Source organism: Trichosurus vulpecula, chromosome 6 (genome assembly GCF_011100635.1).
Source record: "Trichosurus vulpecula isolate mTriVul1 chromosome 6, mTriVul1.pri, whole genome shotgun sequence".
NCBI lineage: Eukaryota > Metazoa > Chordata > Mammalia > Diprotodontia > Phalangeridae > Trichosurus > Trichosurus vulpecula.
This window is the reverse complement of record NC_050578.1, coordinates 228,753,692-228,767,813: the sequence shown is the minus strand read 5'-3', so window position 1 is coordinate 228,767,813 and position 14,122 is coordinate 228,753,692. Positions and strand designations below refer to the sequence as shown.

At 46.0% G+C, this 14,122-nt stretch overlaps 1 protein-coding gene across 1 annotated transcript in view; it reads left to right on the top strand.

Moving 5' to 3' along the window:
• The first annotated feature begins 1,026 nt into the window (after window positions 1–1,026).
• The window catches only part of GALNT18 (polypeptide N-acetylgalactosaminyltransferase 18), a 460,133-nt gene continuing 447,037 nt past the window's right edge, over window positions 1,027–14,122 (top strand). Inside the window, exon 1 of the mRNA XM_036763883.1 lies at window positions 1,027–1,288. Within this exon, the coding sequence (XP_036619778.1) occupies window positions 1,054–1,288 (235 nt within the window). The 5' untranslated portion in view covers window positions 1,027–1,053. The remainder of the gene's footprint in view (window positions 1,289–14,122) is intronic.

Genomic DNA, 14,122 nt, shown 5'->3' with positions numbered 1-14,122 from the left:
GCTGATCTGGGGCGCTGGCCAGCGTCGGGGAATCCCAGCGGCTAGGCTGGATGCGAGGAATGCGAGAGAGCCCTGGGGCTAGGAGCCAGAGAGCTAGAGCGGAGGGAGACCCCTGCGGCGGGGGTTGGAGCAGAAAAGAGAACTCAGTGGATCTCCCCACTCCACCCCCAACCCCCCAGTCCCCAGCCCTCGGGGCTTCTCTGCCAGGGCTCGGGGGCGGGGAGGAAAGCCCTCCCATCCAGTGGCTAACGAGGCACAGGCTGGCGCAGGGCCCGGCAGTGGGACTGGAGCCCGGGGCTCTGGGGCGGGAGGAGAAGGCTCCCCCCCTCTCCTGGGGCGCGGGCCAGAGGGGAGTTGGGCTGGGGGCTGGGGAACCGAGCAGAGCAGGTGGGGCGCCGGCCGGGACTCCGCCCCCTGCACGGTCCCCGTTGGTCCACGGCTGCACTTCCCCAGCCCCTCTCCCGAGCCGGAGCGCGATTGGCGGCAGCGCTTGTCGCTCGGAGGGGGCCGGGCAGTCCTGCTCTCCGGCGCGGCCCGCTGCAGCCGCCGCTGCCGCCGCCGCCACCTCCTCCTTCCTTCCAGCAGCGCGGGCTGGTCTGCCCAGAGAGCCGGCGCAGGGCGATGGGGAGCGGCGTGGCCAGGCGCCCGGGCAGCTGCAAAGTTTGCCACACTTGCGCGCTGCGGTGCCCGGTTGCTGGGCGCAACTGAGCGGCTGCTGGAGGGGTTTCGGCTTCGTTTCTCCCATTTGTTTGCGGGTCTTCTAGTAAATAGAGCTATTAGCCTGGTCGGCGGCGACAGTGGGAGCAACAAACTTGGGGCTGTGCAGCGAAGATCCCGCGCGGGGGCTCCGGGCCCTGAGCTAGCAGCCGGGGCTTTGCTTTCCAAAGCCACGGACCGTAGAGCCCGGCAGCTCAGCACTCCGTCATTCCGCCGGTTCCAGATCGCGGAGTCCTTTGGAGCTTGTGGGTGGGTGTGGGGACAGCAGGGATTGGGGGCAGTCCAGCGGCCTGGGGGAGCGCGGGGAGCTCCCCCTCTCTATGGAGGGAGCGCAGGATGGTGTGCACCAGGAAGACCAAAACTTTGGTGTCCACCTGCGTGATCCTGAGTGGCATGACCAACATCATCTGCTTGCTTTACGTGGGCTGGGTCACCAACTATATCGCCAGCGTCTATGTCCGGGTGCAGGAGCCGGTGCCCGACAAGAAGCTGGACGAGGACAAAGGGGACACGCTGAGGATCATCGAGCGTCTGGACCACCTGGAGAATGTCATCAAACAGCACATTCAAGGTACGCCGAGCCCTTTCGCCTCCGACGCTTCCTTGGAAAACTTTGCAGGACCGACCGGTTGGTGGTGATGGTGGGGTGTGTGTGAGTGTGTATGTGTGTGTGTGTGGGAGGGGGGATAAATGGGGAGGATGAAAGAGGTGAGGGCGGAGGCGAAACACTTGTTTCTGTGTGGACGTGCAAGTAACCTCGGCCCGCGTCGGGGTGACTAGTCAACGATAACAATAGTCTGTATGAGCACACATGAAAGTGTGCACGCATGTCGAGGGTGGCTGCGTGGGAGACTTTACCTGTGACCAACCTGCAGACGCTATTTGTGTCTACACATGTACACGCAGGGGGTGTTCACTCGTGCCTGAGGCGGGCTGTGTGTGTATGTATGTCACACACACACACACACACACATGCAGAAAGAGAAACAAAGACAGAGACAGAGATAGAGAGACTCATTCACACACATAGACACATGTGCACACCCTCCTTAACCGGTAAAGGGAAGACCAGCACGTAGTCACACAAAAATTAGACACGTGCTAGGCTCTCTCTCTCTCCCTCTCTCTCTCACTCAGACACACACACACACACACACACACACACACACACACACACGTCTCATTCCTTGCTGCCTGGGGTAGGGAAACAGCGTCTGGGCCCTAGAAGACCTTGAAGCCCCCCACCCCCACCCCCCGCCCCCTCCGGTGCGCGCGGTAGTGGGGCGGGGGCGTCGGGCGTGCAGGAACAGGTCGGGGAAGGGAAGGAAGAAAGGAGGTGGCGCGGTCGTTTCAGTCTGCCTCGTACTCCTTTCGGGGCTTGTAGCTGGACAGCTGGAAGGAGTGTGGAAGCCGGGAATCCCCCAGCCTGCGGCCCTGGGGGAGGGGCCTAGCAAACCCGGCGTGAAGTGGCTGTTCCTCCCCTCCCTTCGCCTCACCCCTTCTTTGCCCCTCAACTCCCCAGCCTCTAGCCCCCTACTAGGTCACTCGTGAATTCTGATCACCCGAGTTCTCCCGAGGGGGGCACAGGTGATGGATCTCGGAGCCCCTGGGATCTTGGGGCCCTGGGCATAGTCATGGGCAGGCAACTAGGTTGGCAGCCCTGGAGTTGGAGCTGGTGCTGCAGCTGGACCCTGGAACGGAGAGATCGGGAGGCGCCGGGCTAGGAAGAGCACGGGGGATCCTGGCCGGAGTTGAGGGGGGAAGGGGCTCCTGAGGACCTAGAGTCGAGTGTGACTGTCTCCCATCGCCTCCATGCCTGAATGTGCCTCCCTACTTCTGTGACTGTGTCTGTGTCTATGTATGTATGTGTGTATGTATGTGCGTGCGTGCGCGTGCCTGCCTGTGTGTGCCTATGTGTGTCGAGGGGAGGCTTAAAGCATCCCTCTTCCCTAGTATTCCTTATGCGTGCTAGGCGGTGTCAGCTCTTAGTTCCCGGCTACTGGCTTGAAGCGAGGAGGATGTTCTTGTTTCTTTTCTTGGGGTTTTTGGCCAGGAGCTGGCTGGAAGCTGCTTATGCCGCCCAGAGTGGGGTGATAGCCTTTGGAGTTCGCCCTGCCCCTTGCCCAACAGGCCCATAGCTGAAGACTGGCCACAGAGAGACAAGGAGGTGGGACACTCCACCCCGCCTCCCCCCACCTCAACGAGTCACAGTGGCGCGGGGCGTGCTTGAATTTTACTCTCAAACCATCTAACAACACAGGGCTTACACTCTGTCCCCACTCCCAGACTGAGTTAGGTCTGTCTTCTACCCGGTAGCTCCTGTGGCTGGAAAGGGGTGGAAAGAGAGTTTCACCCTTTGGTAGGGCACTCTCCACTTCAGTGTCATCCCCAGGCCAGATCTTGCCACTGACTTCGGGAGCCATAAAGAGTGTAGCCCTCTTTTGCTGGACAAATCTGTTAGAAAAAACTGGCCTCAGTCTGAGGCTCTCCACAGCACACCTGCCTTCTGTCCTAACCAGGCCGAGATAGAATGAGCCTTTTCTGCCTGTCAGAAGCCTGTTGCTGCTAAGTCTTACTTGTAGTTTATCATCAGGTACATCTGCTTTCCAAAAACTGCTCCACAGTAGAAATGTAATTTTTGCGTCAGGGGCATTCAGAACTTTGTGAAATGAGGCTCAGTGGTGGCCTGACTTGAACATTTCAAGTCTGCTCCTAGAATCAGTGTGGTTTTTATTTATATATGTTTTCAGGAGAAATAATGGGGGCATCAGACTGAGCTGGGACCCTGGGGTGTAGTTATAGGGTCCTGGATGGGAAAGCTAAGGCCAACCACAAAGGGAGTTTCAAGCTGTAATAGGGGAAAAAGGAGGCACAAAGAAAACATAAGTGAGGACTCATTGCTCAGCTTCAGCGAGAGAATAATAATGGAAGTTATTAAGTTAAGTGGGGAGAAGGCAGAGGTGCTGAACTCTGTATTTTATTTTATTTTTCTTTGTTAAGGAGAATGAACTTTGGACCAGAAAAGTTAGAACAAAATGGCAAATGATGGGCTGAAACCTCCAACATGTAGAGATATAGTAAGAGTTCACCTACCTGCCCTTATGAGTTCACAGTCAAGGGGGCTTTGCTACTTGCTGCCTTCATGACCTTGGGCAAAAAAATCACTTAACCTTTCTGGCCCCCAGTTTCTTCATCCCTAAGGCTCCTTTCAAGTCTAAATCTATAACCTATAACTACATCCCAGAGTACCAAAATAATTAACAGCTGTGATTGCTGAGTTACTACTGATTTGAAAGACCTTGGAGAATAGAAGAGGTGTGGCACATGACTGAAGAAGGGTGATCATTTCAGTTTTTAAAAAGGGAAGAAAATGAAGCCTGGAGGCTACAGATCTGTGAAATTATCTTAGATGGTTGGCAAAATTCTAGTTTGTGCTATGAAAGGATTGGTTAGAGAAAATCTAGAAAAGGAAGCAGCAACCATAATAAAACATATGACCATCCCTCATGTTATTCTTGTCGAAAGGATGGAGAGATACGAGCCAGACAATAGTATCATTAGATGAATTCAGAACTAGTTAGATGGCCAGATCCAAAGACTAGTCATTTATGTTTTGGTGCTCATTCCGAACAATGTCTTCAGTGGTGGGCTCCAGAGATTGCTGCTTCATCCTGTGGAATTTGCCTCATTCCTCAATGACTTGGATAAAGGAATAGATAGCATGTTTATCAGGCTTCCAGATGCACACACACACACACACACACACACACACACACACGCACACGCACACGCACACACATACACACACACAATTGCTAATTATTGTGTAGAAAACAGGAAGAAAAAACCCTAAACAAAAACAAGAGGTCTTACCAGAGTGATTCGGGTCAAGAAAAAGGGCCCTGGAACGTTCCTCACAATGAAAGGTGGGATCGATAAAAGTCTAAGCCTGATAATGGAGCAAGAGACAGAGGGTTGAAACTGCTGGATGAAGCCAGTTGGGATCCTGGAAAAGCTCCAGTGGCAACTAGTCCCTTCTCTCAGGTGCTGGAAGGCTCAAGGCTTCACCCTACATCCACCCCTTAAACTGCTGCCACCAATTAATGTTAACAGAATTTTAAATGTAGTTCAGACAGGACTGGTCTCTAACCTGTGACTACCTGGAGTGGCACAAAGCAGGCCAGAGACAGGAGTGCTGGAAACAAGTATTAGTTTAGTTAATTACTTTCAGAGTGAGGAATGCTCTCTCTGCTGGAATAAAGGCACAGCTTTTTTATGTATATATATATATATATATATATATATATATATATATATATATATATATATATATATATATGTGTGTGTGTGTGTGTGTGTGTGTGTGTGTGTGTGTTTGGGACTTAGTGAAGACATGATAATAGTCTTTAAGCATCTAAGGATTATTTATGTTAAAGAGGGATTGAACTTTTTCTGTTTGGCCTTGGATGGTAGAACCAGGAGAGATGGGTGGAGGCTGAAGGGAGGCAGATTTTGGCTTGGTGGAAGGGAAAGCTTCTCAACAATTCAAGCCATAAAATTAGGTGGAATGTATTGCCTTGGGAGGTGGTGGGTTGGCATTCCATGCACTTCTTCAACTTAAGACTGCTTGGGTATGTTGTAGGAGGGATTCTTGGTCAGGTATGAGCTGGATTAGGTGGCCTCAGAGGTCCTGTCCAGCTCTGAGTTAGAGAGTTTATGACTCTGTTATATCCCATCCATTTCCCTTTGGTCAGAAAAGAGGCAGGCAGAGTGCAATGAATGCAAAGATTCTTCTGTGAGAGCCAGATGTGTAGTTATTAGCTGTGAGCCATTTAGTGAATGTGCTATTAAAATAGAGTAGGTATTGTGACTTTCTTTAAGAAAAACTCTGCAATTAGGCATTGTTCATAACAGAAAACCTGGGGGAGCCAACAAAGCGACAAGGCTTTACCTTTTTAAAGATAGAGGTTTGAAAGGGCATACTAAATCTCCCTGAGCACATTAGAGAATAAATGTCTTAAAGGACTCGATGAACCAAGCTTCAGGGATCAAGATTCTTCAGCTCAATTCAGCGATCAATCAACAGATGTTTAAACAATTTGGTCTTGATTCAGGGAAGCCAATGGGTGGGTCCTTGACCAAGTTGGCTGACAGAGCTTGTTGGCACTTCTATTAGTTTATGTTGCTGAGTCAGGATTATTCATGGCTTATAATCATCCTCCAATTAATATTCATGTAGCCTCAGAGCCTAGTTCAGTTTATCTAGAGCCCACTGTGAGCTGGGTAGTGCTAGGTTCTGTGTATATAAAAAAACAAAAGCAAAGCAGGCTGCTTCCATGGGGTTTACATTCTAATGTGGGAGATTTATGTTCAAAGTAATTGAAGGGGATGCGGTAGAGGAATCAGGAAAGACTTCTAGCAGAAGATGACACTTGAACTGAGATTTAAGTAGAACTAGGATTTTAAAGAGGCAGATGTATGGAGAGAGAGCATTGCTGGCATGGGTCACAGAAAAAGGAAAAGGAATGTCTGTACAGGTGAGCTGGCCAGTTTGGTTGGAGTTAGATGGAGTACATCTGGAAAGAAAAGTTGGAGCCAGATTGTGGAGTGCGTCAAAGGCCCAAGAGGCATTGGTATTTATACTAAAGGGAATAGTGATCCATTAACGTTTGTTGAATGGAGGAGTAGACGTGATCAAGCATGTGCTTCAAGAATGCTAATATGGTACTGGAATAAACCAATCTGGTCTGGATTCAAGGAAGCCAATGGGTGAGCTCTTGACCAACATGACTGATTGAGCTTGTTGGCAGCTCTATTAGTTTGTGCTACTGAATCAGGATTATTTGTGGCTTATGATTGTTCTCCCAATAATATTCATGTACCCTCAGAGTATGGTTCAGCCTACATCTTTTCCACTGAAGGGAAGCCATATTGGAAGTTAAAAGTAATAAAATAATAACAATGCCAATTTAGAGCTGGATGTGACCATGTAGTCGTTTTACAGGTGAGGAAACTGAGATCCAGAGATATTACCAAGGAAATAAGTTTTAACAACATGCAGGTTTAAAGTTTGCAAAAGACTATATACGTTATCTCCTTTGAACCTCACAAAACCTCTGTGAAGTAAGTTTTATAGATATTATCATCTCCATTTTTCAGATAAGAAAATTGGCTCAGAGGTTAAAGGGTAGGTAGGTGGGACAGTGGAAAGAGCATTGAGCCTGGAGTCTGGAAGACTTGAATTCAAAATCCAGCTTCAGGTATTTAGTAGCTGTGTCATCCTGGGCAAGTCACTTAATCTTTGTTTGACTCAATTTCTTCATCTGTACAATGGAGATGATAATAATAGCACCTACTTCTCGGGGTTGTGATGAGGCTCAAATGAGATAAAAATTGTAAAGTGTTTAGCATGGTGCCCGGTACACAGTAGGCACTACATAAATGTTAGCTGCTATTATTATTATTATTATTACTACATGCCTTGCCCATAGTCACACAGCTATGTTGGAGATGTTGGAGGAGAGATTCGAACCTGACAAGGTCCGACACACTGAAGCCACAAAGCAGGGATAAGTGGTGATTTTAACCAAGATCCAAAGCAGACCTGGCTGCCTCTCTGAAATGTCACCATGCATCCTAACAAATGTGGATGGATGGCCCTTGCAATTAGAAGAAGCTTTGGAGCCTCACTCACCCCAAAGCCTTCATTCAGTCAAAACTGAAAAGTATATTTTCCTCATGGGGGTTGCCCTAATATTTCATTTTAATTTGTTTTCTGCTTGAATGATTTAATTAGACGGTGTTTGGGAAACTCTAGGGAGTATAAATTGCAGATCTTAAACATTTTCTAAATGAAATGGATGGGAAATGAGGGGCTAACTTAAAAAAATGTGTTTCTTACCTTGGTCGTCTATGTACAAAAATAAGAATGAATAAAACATTGATATTTGGAGAAGAAAGATGAAGCCTTGTAAACAAGGCATACAAATGAGTTCAGAGGGGTGCCAAAGATGAGTTGCATTTTGGAATGGGGATTGAGAAGTTGTAGAGTGCAACTGTACAGCCAGTTCAGCAAGCATATAGTGTATCTATGTGCTCTGTGCCGTGTTAGGTGCTAGGGACAAAAATATAAAAGTCAAAGACCCTGCCCTCAGGGACATTACATACTCCTGAGGTAGTTTTGAGAAAATCAAGTTATTCTTGACTTGGGTACTTTAAAAAAAGATTTTTTATGAACATAACAATAGACTTTTAATAAGAAGTATCTTAGGGGACTAGGCAAGATCATACTTTTTTTTGAGGGGAGGGAGAGGGAGACTTTAAGAAACAAGAAATTCAACATCCAGAAAGGAAACTGAATTATTGGATGGGTTACTTTCAAACACATTTCTTTGAACATTGTAATTAATAGTGTGTTAGAGTATCTGATTGATTTCCAAATCCATTATCCTCCCTTATTGAATCTAATTCATTCCAACAATAGGAATAATGTATTATTAACAATTTTCATTTCATGAAACTACATTAGATACATTATGTGCACATTAATGTACATCTGATCAGTAATATCAGGTTGCTTGCCAAGATAACAGACTGTATGTGGTGTAAAAATTGGTCCCTTAAAAACTTTAGGAAATGGTCATGTATTATGTTTGAATCCTAGATTTAGAGCTGGAAGGAACCCTAGAGACCGTCTTGTTTTATCCCTTTATTTTACTGATAAGGCTGAGATGGGTGAGGTGACTTGCCTGAGGTATCCCAGGTAGGCAGTGGCCCAAGATTTGGTTTAAGTTGGTAATTCAGGAGATTAGTTTCTTCTTTCCTTGGTTAGCTTCAGCGACCATGTGGGTGCCATCCAGGAAACCTCCAAGATGAATAAGAAGATCATCTTAAAGATGAAGTATATGATGTTTGCTAAGTGCTTTGAGTTTATCGGAGGTGAGGACGTAATATAAATGTGAGCAGTTGTTATCCCTGTGAATGAACAGCAATTGCAGGTAAAATTGTGTTAGTAACAATGGGATTGATACTTGGAGACAGCAGAGTAATAGAATCTAAGGTTGGATTGAGAAATTTATTAATAGACCAGGGCCATGTCTTGATGGAGAAGAAAGGGGAAAAGGCATGCAAGAAAAGGCAATCCAAAGACTTAAAAAGGAAAGAACACCTCGAGAAGCATGCTGCATTAAATAAATGAATTCAACATTATTTTCTACTCACTTGACATAAATTGTTACTTGCTCTTGATACGTGGGTTGGTGTAGATTCTCTGGGAGAATTGGAAATGGAACATTTAAAAAAAACCTTCCAATTCTGACATTCTTGTTTGAATAATAATAATAGCAGGCATTTATTTTGGTTCTTTAAAGTTTGCACAGTGTTTCGCATATCGTGTTTGAGCCTCAAAAGCCTATGAGGTAGGTGCTAGAAGTATTCTAATCCCCATTTCATAGATAGGAAACTGAGATTTTTGCCCGTGGCCCACACTTGGCATAGTCTTTATCTGAACACCAGTCCTCCTGACTTTCAGGTCCAGTACTCTGTCCACTAAATCATGTTTTGATCACTTGAGTAGGATCTATGCTTATTTTCGTGAGATTATGGATTCATTGGTGCATATTCTCTGTTACATTCTAGTCATATTTTAAAATCCTAGCTTCCACCTCTGACCCAGGACTCCAAGCTCCCACCTTGGGGCCTGGGCTTCTAATTTGTGAATAATCGCTGAGATCCAAAGCTCTTTTCCCCTATTTTTGCCACGTGGTTGGGGCTTTCTCCCCTTCAATTCCTTTTCCCTCCTCAGTTTTCTAGATTAAAAAAAATAGATTAGTCCCCCCAGGAAGTACATTACACTTAGCCCTTTGAGTTCATAATTTGCTCTCCACTCTTACTTTATTGTTGGGCTTAGTCTTCCATGGTGGGAAACCTTATGGTTATCTTTGTCCTCCTCCCCCCCTCTCACCTCATTATCCAGTCAGGTACCTTGATATGAATTCTGCCTCTCAGTCCATCTACTACTTCAGCCAAAAGGATGATTCCCAAATTTTCCTAGAATTCACCCCTAGAGGTTTTCCTCCAGGAACTTTGCTGAAATCAGAACTATCTGGTAATCATTGGGGTTGGTGTCAGCCATAGATTGAGGGCCATGGAGGCTGAGGCATCAGAGGCTTTAGAGTAGTGATCTTTGCTCAGGGGAGGGGTATGGAGGCAGCATGGTGTGATGAAAGAGGGGGCTGGATATGGGTTCAAACGGCAGCTCTCCTACTTGCTGTCTATGTTACATTCAGCAATTGTTTCACTTTTTCAGGGCCTCAGTTTCCCTCAACTGTGAGATAGTATGAAATTGAATATAAGCTTCTTGAGGGATGAGTATTGTCTCACTTTTGTCTTTTTGTCCTCAGAGTTTAGCACAATGCCTGGCACAGAGTAGTTACCTAATAAATCCTTGATTGATTGATTAATTGAGAGGGATTTTCTTTTACGTTTTCTTTCTTCTCCAAATCTGTGATCCTTTGAAACATGACTCTATGTGTGAAAACCAGGACAACCTTTGATCCCTTCCCTGATGCCATATCAACAGTCAACAAGCATATTTAAGGGCCTAGCATGTGCCAGGTATATCTGTTTCTGCTGTTTTTTTGTGCTTCATCTTTGACCTAATTTCACTATTTAAAAGTGAAGTTCCAGTCATTCACATTCATCAAGATTACTACTCTCCTACTATTCTGAGGGGTCCTCAGAAACCATGGAGCCCAACCCCTCGTTTCATAGACAAAGAAACCAAGGCCCTGGCAGTTTTTGACTTCCCCATGGCCATAGAGGTAGTAATTGTTGAAGTTGGTATTTGAATCCAAGCCTTCTGACTTTAAAGCTAAAACCCTTTCCACTCCTTCCTTTCTTTTTCTTCTGCCCCTTCCCTTCCCCCTTCTTTTCAGCCATTTGTTCAGGGCTAGTATGGATGTAGGCACTCAGGCTTTTTTCCCTCCTCTGTCAGAGCCTCTTAGGGTTTAGAGAGGGAGAAAGTACAGTTACAGAGGAAAGCTTTAATGGAGTGGTTTTGGTCACAAAACATCAGCAGCTGTTTATTTGCTCAAAACAGTAGGAGTCCATATTAATAACCATGTGAGTTATATGTGGGGAAGTGAAAAGTAAGCAAAAATCCTACCCTGGCCCCATAAATGGGGCTTTCTTCTTTTATTGAACTAATCTCTCTTCCAGTAGAAGCTGGTGACATTTCATATTATCCATGCAGAAGATCTGCCTTGATCTCCTATGCTGTAGAAATCGTTTTGCCTTGCCTAGAACACAGCCCCCAAATGAAGGGGTTTTCAGGTTTCTCTTTATTGCAGTAATAAGGTTTTATATCTATGTGCTTCCTGTCTCAAAGGAACTCAATAGATGGTGTGAACTCCCTCTAGTTAATCTCTCTTATGGCCTGATGGAGGAGGGACACCTTGGAGGAATCCCCAGAACATGTGCTGAAAGAAACTGGAGAGTGGAGAGGCTGAACTGGACTGGAGGTCAGGGGAAACCAAATACAGCGTGAAGTCCCAACACCCAGAGCTGTCCAGGAGGCTGCTTTCAGTGGGGGGGCGGTGAGGAGAGGTGTCATCTTTTCTCCTGAGGTTTTGGAATAGAGGCTGCTTGGCCCCTTGTTGCCAAAGTTATAGCAGAGATTCTTTGCCAGATAGTCTCTGAGTTTCATTCCAGCTCAGAGTATCTGTGATCTTCTGTCTTAGCCACTCTGTCCCAATGTCTGTGTGTGTACGTGTGTGTGTGTGTGTGTGTGTGTGTGTGTGTGTGTGACAGACAGCAATAAGAGACAGATTTGAGAGACAGAGACAGAAAGACAGAGACTTAAACAGAAACAAGACAGAGACAGATACAGAGAGAAATACATAGACACCTAGAGATACAGAGATAGAGAGAGAAACAGAGAGATAGATACAGAAAGTGACAGAGATACAAAGACAGAGAGATGGAGAGACAGAGAGAGACAGAAACAGAGAAAAAGAGAGATAGAGAAAGTGAAAGACAGATACAGAGACAGAGAGACAGAGAAACAGATACAGAGACAGAGACAGAAATACAGAGGGAAGGAGGGAGGGAGAGAGAGAGAGAATGGAAGCTGTGGTAGTGGCTACAGGAGGTGTCTGTTCACCTTTAAAGAATGACTCAAACAGTTTGACCGGGTTCAATCACAGAATCACATAATTTGAGAAATGGAAGAGATCTAATCAGTCATTTAGTTTAGGCGATGACAAGCTATCATCCTTAGGTCAACTCCAGCCCATCAGCTTTTTTATTCTTAGCTTGCAGGGCCTACGAAAACAGGGAGAAGGCCTGATTTTATCCTCAGGCCATAGTTTGCTGACCCCTTGATCTAGTCCAATCCCTGGTCAAGAATGGCCCATCTACAACCTGCTTGCCAAGTGGGCAGCCTGCCTTGTTTGCCGGCCACCACTGAGTTGGAATCCTCTCCTTCCCAAAGCAGTCCATTCCATTTTTGGACAGCTCTAGGTGCTGGGAAGTTTCCCTTGACCTCTAGCCTGAATTTGGCTCTTTTACCCACAGCTTCTCATTCTGCCCTTTGGGGCCAAACAGAGCAAGCCAAACCCTTCTTCCTCCAGATGCTTCTTCAAACACTTGAAGAAGACTAAGTTCTGTATGGATCCAGAAGAATCATGGGACCTACATCCTCACATCAATTTGGCTAAGATGCTGGATCATAGATTTAGTGGTGGACATGCTGATAAACTCTATATAACAATTATTGGGCTTCTTGACACTCTCTTCCCTACTTACTTTGAGTCCAGTTATGGAATTAAAATCAACGTTTCCTTTAAGAGGGGCATCCTTGCAGATTTCTGCAGTGAATGGGGAGGGAAATTATTGAAATGTATGATCTGGTCCCATAACCAAGGCTGGCTTTGAGAATGGAATAGAGATAAGGAAAGGGATTGGGCTTATGATTTCTTCACTGGTAAAGGGAACTCCATGGATCCTGGTAAGGATGAGAAAATTCCCTTTGCCAAGACAAGATGGCACCTTCTCTATACTTAGAATTTTAGGGAGTTGCCTAGAGCATCGAGGGGTCAGGTGACTTACTGGCTCAGTAAGTGTCAGAAGCAGAACCTGAATCCAGGCCTTTCTAGTTCCTCCATCTCCTGCCATGAGGAGAATAGAATGGGATGGAGGCAGGAAACATTTTTAAGTCAAGTCAAGTGAAGTCAGTAAGCAATTTTTAAGAGCCCTCTATGTGTTAGGCACCACACTAAGCACTGGATATACAAAGAAAACAAAAACAAACCCCCCAAAACAAAAAAACAAGACAAAAATGGTCCCTGCTCTCAAAGGATGCTCACAGTCTAATAAGGGCGATAATGTAAACAACTATGTGCAAACAAGTTATATAGAGGATAAATGGAAAATGACCAATAAAGAGAAGGTGCTAGCATGCAGGGGGATTGGAGAAAGCGTCCTCTAGAAGATGAAGCTTTAGCTGAGACTTGAAGGAATTCTGGGGAGCCAGGAGGCACAGATGAGGAGGGAGAGAATTCCATTCATGGCAGACAGTGAAAAAGAAGAGTTGGGGGATGGAATTATCTTATAAAGAACTTCCTCAGCGCTAAACACTCTGCAGAATGTTGGGCAAGACTCCCCCTGCTCCCCAAAGCTCACATTCTAGCTGTGGGAGACAATACTTATAGGAGAGTATAGCAGCAGTGCCAGTGGAAAGGCCTTGTGGTCCTCAGGGTGCACTTTTGGGAAGGGGGAGAGAGATCCTGGTAGGACGTAGCTCAATACAAATGGATGTGTGCATCAGGAGCCAAATCCAACCTGTACTGATCATAAATTAAATTGTAAAGGCCAAACTAGAGTTAATGAAAGTTGGTCAAATCCAATCACCAGTCTCCAGATTAGAGGATCTGTCTGCTTTGCAAAGTCCTCTCCTTATTTCATGCTGTCATGAAACACTCAAATGCCTGCCTGCTAGCCTTCCCTTTGGTCCTAAAAATATTTACCTTTTCAAACCCACTTAATGCAGCTGCTGGAGCCACCGGACAATTCCAAGAATGCGGCTTTGTTTGGAGGAGACAGTGCTATGGGCAGTACTTTGAAGGCATCTCATTATCCTGTCTGAAGGCTGCACTGAGGAGAATTGCTTTCTCCAGATGACTACCGAAAGACCCTTCAAGGTTTCCCCCAGTTTTTAGCCCACAGTGTGGAAGAACAGAGCTAGGCATTTCTCCCCACTTGACTTTGGCTTATCTTCCTTCTAGGGTGAATAAATCAAATGATTTAAGTCGTAATTTCAATCACAGCCAGGAAGATATGATTTAAATCACTTGCCAGGAAGGCTCAGTTTAATCTTTTTTTTTCTTCCCCCTACAAAAAGTGCCTC